General features: G+C 42.9%; 1 protein-coding gene and 1 long non-coding RNA gene across 4 annotated transcripts in view; one reads left to right on the top strand and one right to left on the bottom strand.

Moving 5' to 3' along the window:
* Window positions 1–58: 58 nt before the first annotated feature.
* Window positions 59–12830, bottom strand: LOC114597831 (uncharacterized). Its single transcript, XR_003706900.2, has 3 exons — window positions 12731–12830; window positions 7844–7933; window positions 59–4162 (listed from the first exon to the last, which is right to left on the bottom strand). It is a non-coding gene; the product is annotated as an uncharacterized LOC114597831 (long non-coding RNA).
* Window positions 12301–14260, top strand: part of RASA2 (RAS p21 protein activator 2) — a 46719-nt gene continuing 44759 nt past the window's right edge. For 2 of the 3 annotated variants that reach the window (XM_028731176.2, XM_028731175.2), the window contains exon 1: window positions 12302–12548. In XM_028731176.2, the coding sequence (XP_028587009.2) occupies window positions 12485–12548 (64 nt within the window). In that variant the 5' untranslated portion in view covers window positions 12302–12484. Of the gene's footprint in view, window positions 12549–14260 lie in introns of all 3 variants that reach the window. The other variant, XM_077929898.1, reaches the window with a different exon arrangement.

The following is a 14260-nucleotide window of genomic DNA, read 5'->3' as shown; positions in this document are numbered from 1 at the left end:
TTCCCTCCCTCCCACTCTCATCCCTGACCAGGTGTGTATACAACAGCAGTCAGTCCATAACTTTCATGTGAAAATCCATGCACATCTCCTATATACAGCTATTCCTTTCTTCCCCATTGACCTGGCAAAAACCCTGCAACAAAATGTTTTCCTGCTTAGAGTTCAATCAGATGTCCTCCTCTAAGATACCATATTCCATTTCTGCTACCACCCAGTTTATGGTGTTATAATTGTCATTTAACATTCCATGGCCACTGAGTGCACTCAATTCCTCAACTGGCTGTTTTGGTTTCCCCCTCTAATTCTGCTTTGTTTTGTACTTCTGCAAACCTTGGAGCTCCCCTATTCATGCTGATACCTCCCTCTTGGCATGGATGGGGCCAAATAGGCTACGAAAGGATCAGTATTTGCCTCAGAACTTTAGAAACAGAGGGAACAAGTCTTGGAAGATTCTTCAGCAGACAATTAACATCCATCCTATTAAGAAAATATTTGGTCTTTTCCATTAGTTATGCACTTTTATTTAATTTGATCAGGCTTGATGGCACTGCATATTAGGTAATATGAAGGGGAGGGTAAGCTATCTTAAGAATAGTAGAAATATCTTGTTAGGGGGAGATGGGTTGTGTTTTCCTCACAATCACTGGTAAGGCCTCTAGGGCTACAAATTAATAATAGGGTCGACAGGGAAATAAATAAAAAGGAGCCAAGGTCTCAAGAGAAATATTCAGGAAGACAAGAATTTTATGAAATATATTATGTCAGGACAAAAAACGACAGACCTTTAAGAGAACAATCCTATGGTGGTGAAGAGATTCTGGGGTATAGCCATATCTGAAGCCCAGCCAGCTAGCTGTGACCATGCTGGGGCTAGCAATGTTTATTCTCTCTTTTTATTATTCCATTCTTAATTGCTATTCCTCCCCATTGATGCTAATGGAGGGAAATTGCTATGTCAGCACCAGGGCTGGTGTAGTTTTGGCTCCTTTTCAAGGACATGCCAGGGAAATGAGGGGGCTTAGGACCTCCACAGCCTCTGCAAACATATCCTTATCATCATCAAATTTATTACCCATCCTTCACCAGCAGGTTACAACAATTTAAAATTAAAAAGTTAAAACAGATTGCAATCACAGGAATAGGATGGGCCTTGAAAACACATGTCTCAGGTGCCACAGGCTAGGGCAGGCATGGCCAAATTGGGCCCTCCAGCTGTTTTGGGATTACAACTCCCGTCATCTCTAGCTAACAGGACCAGTGGTCAGGGATGATGGGAATTGTAGTCCCAAAACAGCTGGAGGGCCAAGTTTGGCCATGCCTGGGCTAGGGTAAAGAGGTACCCTTGACACACCCCTGAAACATTCTGTTTCCCCCTACACTCTTCCCCCCCCCCACACTGCTGACAGGTCATCCACACCCATAGCATTTTGCCTAGGCATATGGGTGGCCTTTAGGAGCATACGTACCACCTGCTAGCAGGCAACTCTGAAAGCAGAGTGGCACTTACTCAGCTTCCAACAACCCCTGCACTGGCTTCTGGCCAGCTTTAGGATTGTCCTGTAGGGATACAAAAAGGGAAATAAATACATTTCAGATTCTCAGACAGTAGAAGCCCACAGGACTGTATGCAACTACGGGGTCCTTTACCTTTAAGCATTAACACTAGTGCTAAGGGGTTCCCCACAGCTATATGTGCCCCATGCTGCTCCAAAATCTCTGGAGGGTTGGAGGGAAACCTAGAACAGATTTAGGGGTGTGTGTGGTGGAGGATATAGGAAAACTCCTTGTGCAATGGCACAATCTGCTTAGTGATACAACCTTATAGTCTACATTTCATAGAACAGGAATGTTCTAAAGAATATCCATTATACCACACCTGACACTGACCTTGTATATTAGTATTTAGATTCTCAGCTCCACCAAGCATAGAGAGCTACTAATACACTTACCTGCTTGTTTTAGGGGACAATACACAGGAAGTAACTATTTCACACAACTGAAACCAGTATTGAAGGAAGTTAATTGTGCCCTGGGTTGTTCTACAGCTGCTTTGGTTTGAGACGGTTGCAATTAGGAAATATAATTTTCATGAGGTATTTCAAATAAGTAAATTATGACATTTTCTCAAATGACATGTATGCGAATGATTCTAAACCAAAGCCAATAATGTGTAATATTTATACATAGTGATAATTTTATAATTTTCTATAATTGTGCAATTAATATGGGAAATAATAGCTTCTGTTATGTTTGAGGGCTTTGTATATTTTGATAAAACACAATAACTTTGTAATTCTGTATGTTCTCTACAATTTATAGAAAAGCAGTTTTAAGATGGCAGCATTGTGTTTATAATTATTGGAATTATGTAAAAATAATGAGTAAAGTATTACTGACAAACTAGAATTAAAACAAGGTAGGAATGATGTTACATATTGTTAAGGACAGTGGTTTGCTACATAATGGTCTCTGTATTTTTGTTTAAAAAACTATTAAAATCTGGTGTTCAGAACTATGAAAAGAATCCAGTTTATTTTTTGCAAGATTGATGCTGATGATAATAGGTTTCTTTCATTAAAATAACCCGTATTTATTGTGTGTGTGTGTCTTCTCCCCCCTCCCCCAATAATTATTTTATCCTTCTTTGCAGAACATACTTAGCCAGTTATCCTCAAACTGGTCAATCTGAAGGAACTGGAATCAAGCTAGTGATTTAATATGGAGAAAGTGATTTGAAAGTGCCTTATCCCTTATTAATTTGTATATGCTAATTTAATATGAAAACTTCACACACCTATTGGTGTGATAAAACAATCTTTTAATTCCAAATATTTGGAAAAAAAATTAATGCTAACCAAATGGTGACTACTGAATATGCATAAGACGACTCATTTAATCATTTGGATGGCTGTGTAAGGACAGTGCTACTGTATCTGAGGCAGAGCGTCAGAGTGAGTGTAGGATGTCTGCTGAAAACTTGATAAATATGGGTGGGTGGAACATAAGGTGGTTTTAATGGGAAATGTTTAGAGTAGGTTTAGGGTTGGAGCGCGGATAGCCAGGTAGACAGCCAAATCCAGCCTCCAGGAACATTCTGTATGGTCTCCTCCAGCATAGCTTCTGATCCCCCAGGAATTCCAAATACATATTAGTCATTTCCCCCAAAGTGCAGATCGTGGCAAAGGGGCCTTTAAATTCCTCTCCAGTAGTGTGAACAGCAAAGGGGTGCTGGAAACTGTAGATCTGTGATAAATAAACTCTTGTTCCCAGGATTCTTTGGGGGAAGCAACGACTGCTTAAAGCAGGCATAGGCAAACTCGGCCCTCCAGATGTTTTGGGTCTACAGTTCCCATCATCCCTGACCACTGGTCCTGTTAGCTAGGGATGATGGGAGTTGTAGTCCCAAAACATCTGGAGGGCCAAGTTTGCCTATGTCTGGCTTAAAGTGATATAAAAGTGCTTTTAATATATGGTGTGGAGCTCACCTTTGGCAGAGCCCTCTGATTATTACAAAAGCCAGTCACACCCAGAACAAGAGAAAGATCAATGTCAGCAGCTGAGGTACATCAAGAAGGGTTCTGAGAAAGCTTTTGTGGCTGTTCATACTGAGGGAAAGGAAGTTAAAAAAAACCACACATTTCCTGTGCCTCTACCCCTGTGCTAGCGCCAGTACATCTAAGCCGAAAAGTGTCCCTGTTAAAAATTAGGGGTTTAGATTAACCCCTACTAATTGGGTTTAAGAGAGTCACACCTACATCCATCCAACCCTGCTACAATAATGGGTATGAACCTTACCTTGGAAAACACTACCAGGTTTTGCATGGGAGCATCACACATAGTGGGCATAATGTTTGAAATCTAATGTCTATTAGTCTCTGTACCAGGCAGATGGCATCAAAATGGAGACATTGAGAGTGGCATCACTACTGCTTTCCCGCCATATAAATAGAGACCAACGATGAACTCCTGGGACCCCTAAACATGGCTGATTGCTGACCTGGGGGCCAGCAGCATTGCCCATCAAATGCTCTCATCACAAATGCCAGAAATAAGGTTACAGCCTTACTGAACAAATAAACAAACGAGAGATGAGGAACCTGTGGTCCTCCAGATGTTGAACTCCAACTTCCATCTACTCCAGCCATCCGGGGGTTCCCAATTCCTGGAATAAAGGAAGGGTAGATAATCAGATGGACATAGGTTAAGGGAAGATGAATTCTGTTTAAATAAACATATCATTTTATTTGTATGCCGCATTTCCACAGTTAAAACAATGCTCAAGGCGGTTTACAATATGAAAAGATTTACATAATTATAAATATAGCAAAGTAGTCATAAAAATAAATAAAACACCTTAAAAACTACATAACCAAACTGAACAATTTCCACATAAAAATAAAGATAGAAAAAGTTAATACCAGTAATATCAGTTAATATCAGTAACAACAGCAAAAACTCCCAACCAAACTTCCCCCCAAATACCCCAGTCCTTGCACATTCGCACACCAAAATAGGCAAACATTGTTTAGCTCAGGAAAGATGGGTGGAAATGTTAAAAACAATGTTGACTTCAACAGCAGAGAACACAAAAGTATTTAAGGGTGCAGCGCAGGAGTGCCAGCTTGGCCCTGTGACCATGGGTGCCCAGGGCCATGGGTGCCATGCAACGTGAATGGCCCCGACACCAAAATTTGTGGGTGCCCAACCCTTCATAGGGAATATTGTGGATGCTTGGACACTCAGGGCCCCAGGGAGTTGGTCCCTATGGTACTCGTTTCCTAAGGCAGGAGAAGGTAACTTGCAGCCTGTGTTTGACCTCACCTCACCAAAAACCCACAAAGCCATTTTGTGGCTGTGTTGGACGTGTTATTGTTTTCTAGCAGCAGGTGGTGCTATTGAGTCCCATAAGGATGCTGGTGAGAGCAGAAAGGTTCCAGCTCTCCCCCATCTCCTTCAAAGCCAACTGGGGCAGGCATGGATTGAGAGAATGTGTTGTAGGCTGCACACCTGAAACTACATTATCCTCATTCTCAGGATCAGTAATTGAAACTGACTTGACAAAATCAACACAATGGTGCTTTAGACATCATACGCCTCTGCAGGAACTTTGGGGAGGGAGGTCTGAGGCAAAGTAAAACACTGAAAAGACACAGCATATTTCTCACCAAAAACTGAGAGTGCATGCCAGAGGAGGCTAAAGTGGTTTAAGTCTATTTTGACCTTAGTGGTCAAAGCATGTAGCAGTTTTAAGAATGCTTTGCAGGGCAATCTAAGCCACATCTAATCGGAGAAATAAGTCCTATGGGGTTTACTCCCAGGTAAGTGGACTAAAGATTGCAGCTGTAGAGGTGAACATTTCCGTGATCGGGAAGCACTCATCTATCCTCCCTTCCCCTGCAAAATAAAAAAGGAGGAAAAATAATTGCCAGTTGACATTAAAAATATTTCACCAATCTTCATTTAGACCTGAGGATTAATATAGGCAGTCTATGTGTCCTAACAGCCTGCAATAATATTAGTGTACCTTAAACTAGGGATATGGGTGGCGCTGTGGTCTAAACCACTGAGCCTAGGGCTTGCCGATCAGAAAGTCTGTGGTTCGAATCCCTGTGACGGGGTGAGCTCCCGTTGCTCGGTCCCTGCTCCTCCCAACCTAGCAGTTCAAAAGCACACCAAAAAAAGTGCAAATAGGCACTGCTCCAGCGGGAAGGTAAACAGCGTTTCCGTGCGCTGGTCTGGTTCGCCAGACGTGGCTTAGTCATGCTGGCCACATGACCTGGAAGCTGTACGCCGGCTCCCTTGGCCAGTAAAGCGAGATGAGCGCCGCAACCCCAGAGTCATCCACGACTGAACCTAACGGTCAGGAGTCCCTTTACCCTTTTTACCTTAAATTAGGGATGGACAAACAAATTTATTTCTGATCTGTGTCAGTTTTTCATGTGTTCATTCATAAGTTTGTTCTACTCTGTATCTGCATCAATCTGCATATTTTAAAAAACCACACAAAAATTCACTATCTTTTTTCCTTAGAATATGAAAATACTGGATTTTGTACATATTTTATCCTAAAGAATTTTGAATACAGATGTTGGTGTTCTTTTCTTTAGCTGAGAACTATAATGCAAAATTCAAATTAGTGCAAAAACTGGAGGAAAGCTACATATGATCTATATGGTAGTACAAAATAACCAAAGACAACTATTAAGCATCCCTACCTTAAACACATGTACATGATTTGTAAACGTGTGACAAGTCTTCCTGCTTATCTCTGCACAGGAACAATTATTTTTAAAAGAAACCGTTCCATTGAGAACAAATGTGGCAATCGGATTCCCTCTGTTCTCGTGAAAGCTATTAACTTATTTTTAAAGACATCTGACATTTTGAAGAACGGGACAGATACTGCAGAGGAGGAGCAGTACATGGTGTCATAGGATAGCAGCTGTTTCTGATCTTCTGACAGTTGGCTAATTAATAAAATACAACTAAAAATTGCTCAGTAAGAAAAATGGTTGCAGAGACCATTTAGTGGCAGTTGTACTAATGCAGTAAGATCATCTTGTGCTGAATTTAAATGGCATAAATTGATGGTCCTCAGCCTATTCACTCAAATGATGCTTCACCTTTCTACATATCACAAATTATGGCCTATTTTCTTCTGTTACCAGAGATGGGAGCGGGCATGAGAGACTGGGGGAGAAGGAGGCAGATCTGCAGCTGCTTACTAGGGCAATGCATGCATAGTGGGGTGGCAAGAATGGCTGCAGCATGGCACAATGGCAGTCAATCCAAAGTTCCCACTGGTGCAACCATGAGGTTCTGGCCTTGCAGTTACCCTATGCACTAAACAGCAACACTGCTGACTAGAGGGCAGCAGCATGGCACCACCTTAAAGAAAGGAAACTGAATCAGGCTGGTCAGTATAGATCACAGAGAAACTAAGGATGGATGTGAACCTGAAAGATTCAGGACCAGCTGCAAGCTGATGTTTAAGAGGGATAAATAATAAGTGAGTGATTTCACCATAGTTACAGACCATTTTAAGTTTCATTATTTTTGATATTAAATCTATTTGTTATGTATTTATTGTGTTTATATACCACCCTTCATTATATTAGACTCCAGGGCACGGCACAACATAAAATCTATTCAATAAACATAAAAAGAATGATAACATCCTATGAAGCTCATAAAAAGGTAAAGGTAAAGGACCCCTGACAGTTAAGTCCAGTCGCGAATGACTCTGGAGTTGCGATGCTCATCTCGCTTTACTGGCTGAGGGAGCCAACGTTTGTCCGCAGACAGTTTTTCTGGGTCATGTGGCCAGCATGACTAAGCCGCTTCTGGTGCAACCGAACACTGAAACCAGAGCAGCACACAGAAACACCGTTTACCTTCCTGCCAGAGCGATACCTATTTATCTACTTGCACTTTGACGTGCTTTTGAACTGCTAGGTTGACAGGAGCTGGGACCGAGCAACAGGAGCTCACCCCGTCGCAGGGATTTGAACCGCCGACCTTCCAATCGGCAAGCCCTAGGCTCAGTGGTTTAGACCACAGCACCACCCACGTCCCATGAAGCTCATAGGCCACACCAATCTGGAAGCTGGAACTTGATAGTTCTCTTCTTGCTTAAGAGAGACAGACACAGGAAACGTCTGCCTCCACCCAGACAGAATTAATTACAGTGCCACCTAGTAACTAAATGATATAATGACACTATCCACACAGATCAAATGAGCAGATTAAAACTGATTTGCTCTTATTGGATCAGTTGAAATACCTGGGAAATTTAAAAAAATGTTTCAAAAATAAACAATAGCAATGTTGGTAACTGGCAAACCTCTTTGGGAAGGTCAGTCTGCATCAGCATTGGAATTGTTCTGAGATGTTTTACTTGTTTTAGCATTTCTGTTTTTGTCACCCTGGGCTCCTGTGGGAGGAAGGGTAGAATATAAATTTAATTATTAATATTTTTAAAAATAATTTATTTAACCAAAGCAGCCTCAACCCACACAAAGCATATATATTCATATGAAAGAGATGTAGAGGTTTTGTAAAGATACAGCAAGGAATAATACAATAATTTATAAATTTAGTATGAGAGCAGCTTTGCCCAGATCTCCCATTCTGAATATTCACTTTGACTTTGACCTGCCAACTACTTTCCCTGGAAAGGAGTTGTGTGCCTTGTTCTATGCTGTTTTCTAAAACGTCTTAAAACTGTTTTGTTAAAACTTCTTCTGCATGAACCTGATTTCCATTAAAATTATATATACTGCCTGTAACCTGATTTGTAATCAAACATTATCCAATTAAAAATTGTATATAGTCCAAATTACATAAACTGCATAATGCTTGCTTCGATCAAGCTTTCCTTGTTCTATAATAATTGTGATGTTATGCAGATGTACTAATAATGACCTGCTAAGGCTGCAGTCGTTGCTACACTTACCTGGAAGTAAACCTCACTAACCTCAATGATACTCAGTTCTGGGTAGATGTGCATAGAATTGCACTGTAAATGTTGTTTCACCTATTATTCTTAATCACTTTCATGAATAACAGATGACACAGTGTATTAATCCAAGCCGTGTTTCATCCTTTTTACATAATATGGATAACCATCTGGTTTTTCCCTTTGCAGACAGCTACTCTGATTCAGAATTAAACTGTGATCACTGTGACTTTTCCTGCTCTTTTAGGAACCAATCCTTCATGATACTGTCATCTTGCAAAGCAAATTAGTGTCATAGAGATACTCATCTCCTAAACAATAAATAATAAGATAACTGGATGCCTAAAATAAATAATAGGCTGGAATCTGGAAGAGGCCTAAGAAACCAAAGCTCAGTTCAAACAAGATGAGAGTACTGTGGGAGGGTGATTCACCTATGGCGTTGGTGTTCAACTAATTCTGGATGGGGAAGCACTCCCTTTTAAGGATCAAGTTTATGGCTTCAGCATATTTCTAGATGCAGATCTGCGTATAGAGACTGAGCTATTGTCTACAGCATGAAGTATCTTTACCATCTTTGGAATGCTTGCCAACTTTGCACCATTCTGGAAGAAGGTGGTCTAGTCATAGTCACTCCTGCTTTGCTAACTAATTCAGACTTCACTATTGCATTGGGTGGTATAGGGGCTGTCCTTGAAAAATGTTCAGAAACTTAAAGGGCAAGACTTCTGACTGCAGCTTTATGTTGCAATTTCATGTCATTAATACTGAAAGAGTGTCTTTGGCTCCATTTGTTTCTATGGGCAATTCAAGGTGTTGGTTTTTACCTTTAAAGCTGAACCACCAAGCTAAAGGCTTATGAACCCGCCCATTAAGATCAGCAAGTGAACTCTTCCCCACTGTCAGGTGGGTGACTACCAAAGGGAGTTTTTCTGCTTTGTTATTCTCTCCCAAGAAAAGTTTTGCCTGATGCCATCAGATTTGTCATTTATTTTATTTTTAATTCATAAAATTTGTATGACTTATATACTGCTTGAATGTAAAGAAAAGCCTCACAGTAGTTTACAAAACCTAAACAATGGAACGACCATCCTTTCCCCCCATCTTTTAATCAACCATATGGCTTTAATGTATTATATGTATAATGTATATTAGCTTTCCCCTTTCTGATTCCCATCTCCTGTTCTTTCCCCATGTTCTTTTTGATTTTCAGATGTGATGTGACAGAGGAAATTAACCAAAATGATTTGTGATCAGCATTTCTACTTGTGTACAGCATACACAGGATCAGGCAGTAGGATCCCAGCATCACTACCAGCCCTCATGTTTTAAGTAGAGTAGAACTGCAAAGGTGCTCAAGGCTATGATAAGTGATCTATGTTAAGTGATCTTTATTTTGTACTCCTAGAGACAGATGGCTGCCACAATGGGACCAAATCCACCAAAATATGAAGTATACAAAAGCCCTTACAGCAGTAGTTTTGTAGTGTAAAATATGAAAGCTTGAGATTGCCTTTAAGAATTGAATAGAGGGAATGAATTCTAGGAGTCATATAATACCAAAATTTGCTGATACAGCTCCAAATATGCCCCTGTTCTTCAGCTATACCCATCCCATTGAAATGGAATTTATTCTTGCTAATGTTATATTTCTACTGTGAGGCAGCAGCATCTAACAGTTATATATCCATCTGCACTCAGTGTTCTGAAAGCTTCTGCTTATATCCTCCTACTCCTATCCTGCTAAAAATATATCTTTCAAAAACATGTGGTGTGGTGTTTCTTCTTACACCATATTAACTTGGATTCATATGCTACTCTTGCAGCTCACCCAAAACAGCCATTAGATTTATTAAAGCATCTTCCTGGACAATCTTCCTATGATCTTCCTATCATAGCCGATTGCAAGCCACTAGGAAGCCGAATTAAAAATCATATTGTCATCTATATTTTGGCTGGTTTTTCGCTTGCAACTACAGCTTGACACATAGGCTTATGCAGTGTAGGCTGGACATGGTGGAAATCATAGTGAGACTGATTATGTAGCCTGGGCAACTGCCTTCATAGTAGAATCTATTGACCTCTGAAGAACTGGACTTTCATTCTGGAGAGCTGGGTTTTCATTCATGGCTCTGTTTGTGCCTGGGTCAGGGTCAGGAACCTCAGGATTGAGGGCTTAAAGTGACCCTCAGGACTCATCCCAATCCATACATCTGCATCCCTAGGTTTTGCAAACAAAAAGGGCAGATAAATCTTCTCTCAACCATTTGTCTGCACTGGCATCAGAATTTTTTTTAATAAAACAACCAGGTCTTACCAAAGCTAAAGATTAGCAGCATGAAATCTGATGAACTGGGCTCTATTTTATGCTACAATAAACCTATTATTTTTTTTATTTTTTTTCCTTGCAGAAACTAATATGACCACTCTTTGGCATATATTTTCTGTTTTGAGTTTCAGGAGCTGCCAGGAATTGAAAAACTTGCTTGGGACCAAAATTATGCAGTTGGGTATGTTTACCCTAAAGTTATGGCTCTACTAGTCAGATTAACAGCAGCCCGGAGCTCTGGAAAGCATCACAAAAATGGATTTGAGGATCAAGTTTTCTAACCCAAACTGAATTTCAGTGTAACCCATGGTAGTTAAACGTCCCAAAGCAAAGCCCATTTTTGTGTTTGAAGCAGGCCACCTGTCATCTCTTGATCAATTTTTGTATGGGCCATTTCTTTAAATCCTTTTTCAAACTGACTGGGGAAAAGACCTCAATAGCAAAGATCAATATATTGGGGGGGGGGGGGGCAAGTGTTGGGAGGGAGCTATCTCATGCACTCTCTGTCTCTAATATAAGCATTTAAACCTGCATCAATAGATCAGTTTGGGTTGGGTTTTTTATAATTAAAACAAACCCTGGCTAGGTCTAAAAGCACCTGTCAGCCAGGTAAAATTCAACTGGCTACCTTAGGGTCTGCTTTTGATTTGTTTACTTTTTGTATGCTGAGAGGAAACCTTGAACGGTAAGCGGCTGAAGCCTGGCAACAACATTTACTGCTGTGTGACCATGAACATCTCCTAGGAAGCTGGAGTTCATAGAATCTTAAGAGTTGGAAGGGACCCCAAGGGTCATCTAGTCCAACCCCCTGCAATGCAGGAATCACAACTAAAGCATCCATGACAGATGGCCACCCAAACTGTGTTTCAAAACTTCCAAGGAAGGAGAGTCCACCACATCTCATGGGAGTCTGTTCCACGGCTGAACAGCTCATAAAGGTTTTTCCGAATTTTTAGCCAGAAACTCCTTTCTTGCAACTTGAAGCCGTTGGTTCGAGCCCTACCCTCCAGAGAGGAGAAAACAAGCTTGCTCCCTCCTCCATGTGACAGCTCTTAAGATATCTGGGGGTGGCTATCATATCTCTTCTCCGTCTCCATTTTTTAAACATAACCAGCTCCTTCAAGCTGTTCCTCATAATGAGGCTTACGCTTCTACGTATGGCCGGCAAACACAAAAACAAACACGAAAAGTGCACCAGGAGGGCACTCCCTAGATCTGAACTGGGTTCTTGGCCACGGTTATGGTGATGATGATTCCGACCGGCCCAGCCTTCCTCTTAGTCACGCCTAGCCGGGCGGGGCCGGCGACGGAGCAGCCAACACAACCGCCTGCCACACAGAAGGAACGCTCTCTCTCTTATTTTTTTTTTTACCTCAGAGAGGACGAGGCGGCGTCAGGGCGCCTGCGCGCGCCCCCTTCCCCGCCCCTCTTCAGCCGCGCTAACCAATGGCAAGAGCGTGGGTGGGCGTGGCTGAGCTAATCGGGTCTCTCTCCCCCCCCCCAACTCCGCCTGTTGTCACCGGGAAGGGGAGGGGGGGAGAAGGAACAGCTTCATCAGTCAGCGCGCGCAGTTGGGCGAGCGGTAGTAGCGCGTGCGGGAGGCGTTTGGCCTCTCCCATCCCACCCCCCCCCCTCAATCCTCGGCCGCGCGCGCTGTGCAGAAGGCGCTCTGTCCTCCCCTCAGCCCGCTCCCGGCCATGGCCGCCGGCGAAGGGAGCGAAGAAGAGGTGCGAGTGCTGCAGACCCTCCGCGGGAAGATTTGTAAGTCGTCGCGGGAAGAGGGTGGGGAGGGGGCGGTCGAAGGGAACCCCCCGTTTATCTCTCTGTCCGTGTGGAAGGGCGGACACGGGAAAAGGCGAGATATTGGGACGGGGCGGCGAGGGGAAGGCAGAGCCGGAAGGAAGACGGCCTTTGCCTCGGGGCGGCCTCCCTGACTCACTCACCCGCCGCCTCAGTCGTCCAGCCCCCGCTGTTGCCCGGGCTCCTTGGAGACGTTGCTGTGCCGCTTCCCTTACCTCAAGGGAGGGGAGGGCCGGCTTCCCTCCCTCCAGGCGGGGTGTGGGGGGAAGGTGGTCCCTTCATGGAGGTGCAGAGTCTCCTGTGGGCTTTCCTCCCTCCCTCCAGGCGGGGTGGGGGGAGGTGGTCCCTGCGTGGAGGTGCAGAGTCTCCTGTGGGATGCGCACACCTGTGGGCGGCCTTGATGAGGGAAAGAAAGAGAAAAGCTGAGGGTGGGTTGGGTTGGGGTGGTGGTGGCGGAAGCGAGAGACAAAAGCATACAGGCTGCTTCCAGAAGGGGGGCTCTGCTGGGTAGGCGGTGGGGCGTGGGCAGGGCGACGCTGTTATAGTAGCAAAAAACCCCAAAACTCAAACGGATAGAGCATCCGTGCAAAGGGGGATAGTGATAGTGTGAACTGGGCATCTTGTACCGCAGCGAGCACAAGCCACTGTCTTCCACACCTTGCGTTGGTTGGGCGAAACGACCTCAGCCCTCCTGGCCTCCTAAGTTACCTCACTTGACAGAGAGACACCCGCGTGCACCTAATCCTGGTTTCCCGTGGGTCTCTATGAGTGCAAGGGTTTGTAAATGTCTGTTTGTTGGGATTGCATTTTATATTTTTAGGTATGCATGCTACATATTTTAAGCTGCATGCCTAATTTATTGCTACTTATTAAATTTGTTAGTCGCGTTACCCCAAAGTGACTTGCAGCCTAAGGCGAGTTATGTGTGAAGAGGCCCTTGGAAATAACTCTTCCTAGTTAATAGCTGGCATTTGGATGATACTTCATAAGGCACGTATTTCATCTCAATATTTTGAAAGCTTTTATAATACGCAGGCCATGACAATATTAAGGACATAAACTGAATTTTGTGTAAAGGAGGTTGGTGTAGTATTCCCCCACCCCCACCAATAGCAGTAGCAAACTGGCTTGTGGTACCAAGACTAATAAAGCTTTCAGGGACTTAAGTCCAGTTTGTCAAAGGTAGCCCACAGAAGCTTATGCCATAGTAAAATTTTTGGTGCCACAAGACTTGGTAGTTTTTGCTACAACAGAATACAGTAAAATGGCTATTTTTCTTGGATTTTTTTTTAAGGATGTGGAAAGCAAGGACAGAATAAAGTTTATAGAGTGTATGAGGCATAAAAAGCAATAATAGAAATTCATTCAGTAAGACACGTTCGCTGGGACAGATGGACCTGGCAGATAGAAGAATATTTGCAGTATAAGGGAATAGGATATGAAGTTATTGGAGCATTTAAAGGGTTGGTTTCTGAACAAGCAGGTTGCAGGTCCAAACATATTTGCCGGATGAAGTAGGGAAGAGAGCAGAAATAGCATCATGCTAGATAGTTACCTGGTATTTAATCAGGAATGTACTGTGGTCAACAATATCCTAAAGGGAGTTGAAACCTAGCCATGGTAATTGTGTGCTACGTGGGTGATGTGAAAGCGATCTACAGTTCCTGACACAT

The sequence above is a fragment of the Podarcis muralis genome, chromosome 6 (assembly GCF_964188315.1).
Source record: "Podarcis muralis chromosome 6, rPodMur119.hap1.1, whole genome shotgun sequence".
In the NCBI taxonomy this organism is placed as follows: domain Eukaryota; kingdom Metazoa; phylum Chordata; class Lepidosauria; order Squamata; family Lacertidae; genus Podarcis; species Podarcis muralis.
This window is presented reverse-complemented; position numbering and strand designations above follow the sequence as displayed.